Below are 2,441 nucleotides of genomic sequence, written 5' to 3' on the forward strand. Positions count from 1 at the left end.
ATCTATCTTAACAACACATACAAAATTACAAAATAGTTCCACACAATCCATGTCAATATGGTTAACATGTAGAATATTACAAACTTAGTTCCACAAAATGACAATATCTAGATCAGTGTGTGACATATAAAGTTAACAAGATGAGTCATTGCTAATTATCAAACTTTCACGTGAGACAGATGATATATTCGTGCAAGAGCAAAGAAACTTTGGTGATCAATTCAAAAACTACATTTGTATTTAGTGCCACCAAACACAAGATAGCGAAATGATAAGTTAGATAAGCATCCAAGCACTTTTAAGGAAAGCAAATGCAAAGATAAAAATAAACCATCCCAGAGCAGCTATAAATAGGCCCATAACATGAAGATCCTCCTTCATCATCTATCCTTACACCTAGAGAAAAAAACATCAAAGCCAAGCAAGAAATAATCAATAAAAATATATCATGAAGATCTTCCTCACCCTTGTCTTCCTTGCCATGGTGGCAACCATGGCCAACGCCACTGTACAACTTGACCCTAGAGGCCAAGATCAGCCATTTCTGCAACCCCAACAACCATTTCCACAACCACACCAACCGTTTTCGCAACTACAACCACAACAACCATTTCCACAACCACAACAACCATTTCCGCAACCAGAATATCAGCCACAACAGCCATTTCCGCAGCCACAACAACCATTTCCACAACCACTACAACCGTTTCCGCAAACACAACAACCGTTTCCGCAACCACAACAACCGTTTCCGCAACCTCAACAACCGTTTCCGCAACCCCAACAACCGTTCCCGCAACCCCAACAATGGTTCCCGCAACCAGAACAATCATTTGCGCAACCAGAACAACCATCATTTGCGCAACCAGAACAACCATTTCCACAACCCCAACAACCGTTTCCACAACCCCAACAACCGTTCCCGCAACCCCAACAACCGTTTCCACAACCCCAACAACCGTTCCCGCAACCCCAACAACCGTTCCCACAGCCAGAACAACCATTTCCGCAACAAGAACAATTGTTTCCGCACGGACAACAATATCCCAAGCAGCAACAACCATGGCTGCAGCAGCAACTCCAGCAAATTCTGCAACAACAATTGAACCAGTGCCAAGAGTTCCTCGTGCAGCAGTGCAAACCATTGGCGATAGTTCCGTTCCTCCGGTCGTGGATCTTGCAACAGAGCAGCTGCCAGGTGATGCGACAACAATGTTGCCAGCAGCTGGCGCAGATGCCCAAGAACCTTCGGTACCCTGCCATACATAGCATCGTGCACGCCATCATCGTGCAGCAGCAGCAACAACAACAACCCTTCCAGCCTCAGCCACAACAAGTGGGCCAGGGTTTCATCCAACCTCAGCAGCTAGCTCAGTTCCAGGCGATGAGGACGTATGCGTTGCAAACCTTGCCGGCGATGTGCAATGTGCAGGTCCCGCTGTACTATTCCACCGCCCCATTCGACATCATCGGTGGCTTTTGAGAAGACTACAAGAGCTCTAGTACTACATAGTTGGATCATCGTTATTTCGTTAATGGACCAATCGATGTAACGGTGACAAATAAAGTGGCATGCACTAGTATGTGTGACACCCGGCCACTACTAGTCCAAACTTGGGAATAAAAGACAAACATTGTTCTTGTCTGCATAATATTGCTTGTCTATGTTTCCATTTACGGGTATATTTAGATGTTCAATCAAAACCACAATCTTATGCATGAAAAATAATCATTAGGTTGAGTTGAAGTACCATTAAAGTAAGAAGTACGCAAATTAACTTTTTAATGGTGAGGCTTATGAGTTGCAACGGTCATGAATATTTGCATTTGGTTCTAAATAGAATATACTGAGGCAAAGCTTCACCGAGATGCTCAAATATAAATATCTAAAATTATGTTTAATGGTGGGATCAGAGCAACTTAATTCATTAGAGTACATCAGCAACAACTAAAGCTTTCACAGGATGAGATAGATCAGTACCGGAAGGTAATTGACCTTGGGTTAATGTCGCAATATGTCCACCCATGAGCCGAAATGTTAGTGATTGATACACTGATCCGATTGATGCAGACTAACAGTATAATTTCGGCAAGTGTAGGTATAGATGCCGTGGGCCTGTGGCCAGTCAAGACTCTAAACAAACCCAATCGAATCAGCCTAAGGACATAGATCCAGATACGGCAAATGTAAAGGGCGGAGAGGGTAAGGTTGAAAGAACAATCCACGGATACCACTAGCTAAAGATCAACCTTAGTAAGAGAAAATTGGAGTACTACAGAACGACACGTGGCAGTACGTGCGGCCCCGCGTTCGCGCCCCACGTGCGTACTCGCCCCGCGCGCACCATGATTAGTACTCCCGCGCGGACCATGCACACGAATAAAATTGTGCATAACACACGAGTACAATTGCGTACAACACACGAGTATAGTTGAACACA

The 2,441-nt window shown here is 44.3% G+C and overlaps 1 protein-coding gene across 1 annotated transcript; it reads left to right on the top strand.

Annotated features, from left to right (window-relative positions):
• Window positions 1-448: 448 nt before the first annotated feature.
• On the top strand, window positions 449-1,483 carry LOC124663478 (avenin-E-like). Its single transcript, XM_047201176.1, has 2 exons — window positions 449-575; window positions 1,089-1,483. The coding sequence occupies exons 1-2, from the start codon at window positions 449-451 to the stop codon at window positions 1,481-1,483; spliced, it is 522 nt and encodes a 173-aa protein (XP_047057132.1).
• Window positions 1,484-2,441: the final 958 nt, after the last annotated feature.

The sequence above is a fragment of the Lolium rigidum genome, chromosome 6 (assembly GCF_022539505.1).
Source record: "Lolium rigidum isolate FL_2022 chromosome 6, APGP_CSIRO_Lrig_0.1, whole genome shotgun sequence".
NCBI lineage: Eukaryota > Viridiplantae > Streptophyta > Magnoliopsida > Poales > Poaceae > Lolium > Lolium rigidum.

What these genes read in the sequence shown, in the direction of transcription:
- LOC124663478 (XM_047201176.1), top strand. Translation starts at nt 449, where the DNA reads ATGAAGATCTTCCTCACCCTTGTCTTCCTTGCCATGGTGGCAACCATG. An exon ending in ACAACCATTTCCACAACCAC is followed by an intron (nt 576 to 1,088) that starts ACCAACCGTTTT and finishes AACTCCAGCAAA; the next exon opens with TTCTGCAACAACAATTGAAC.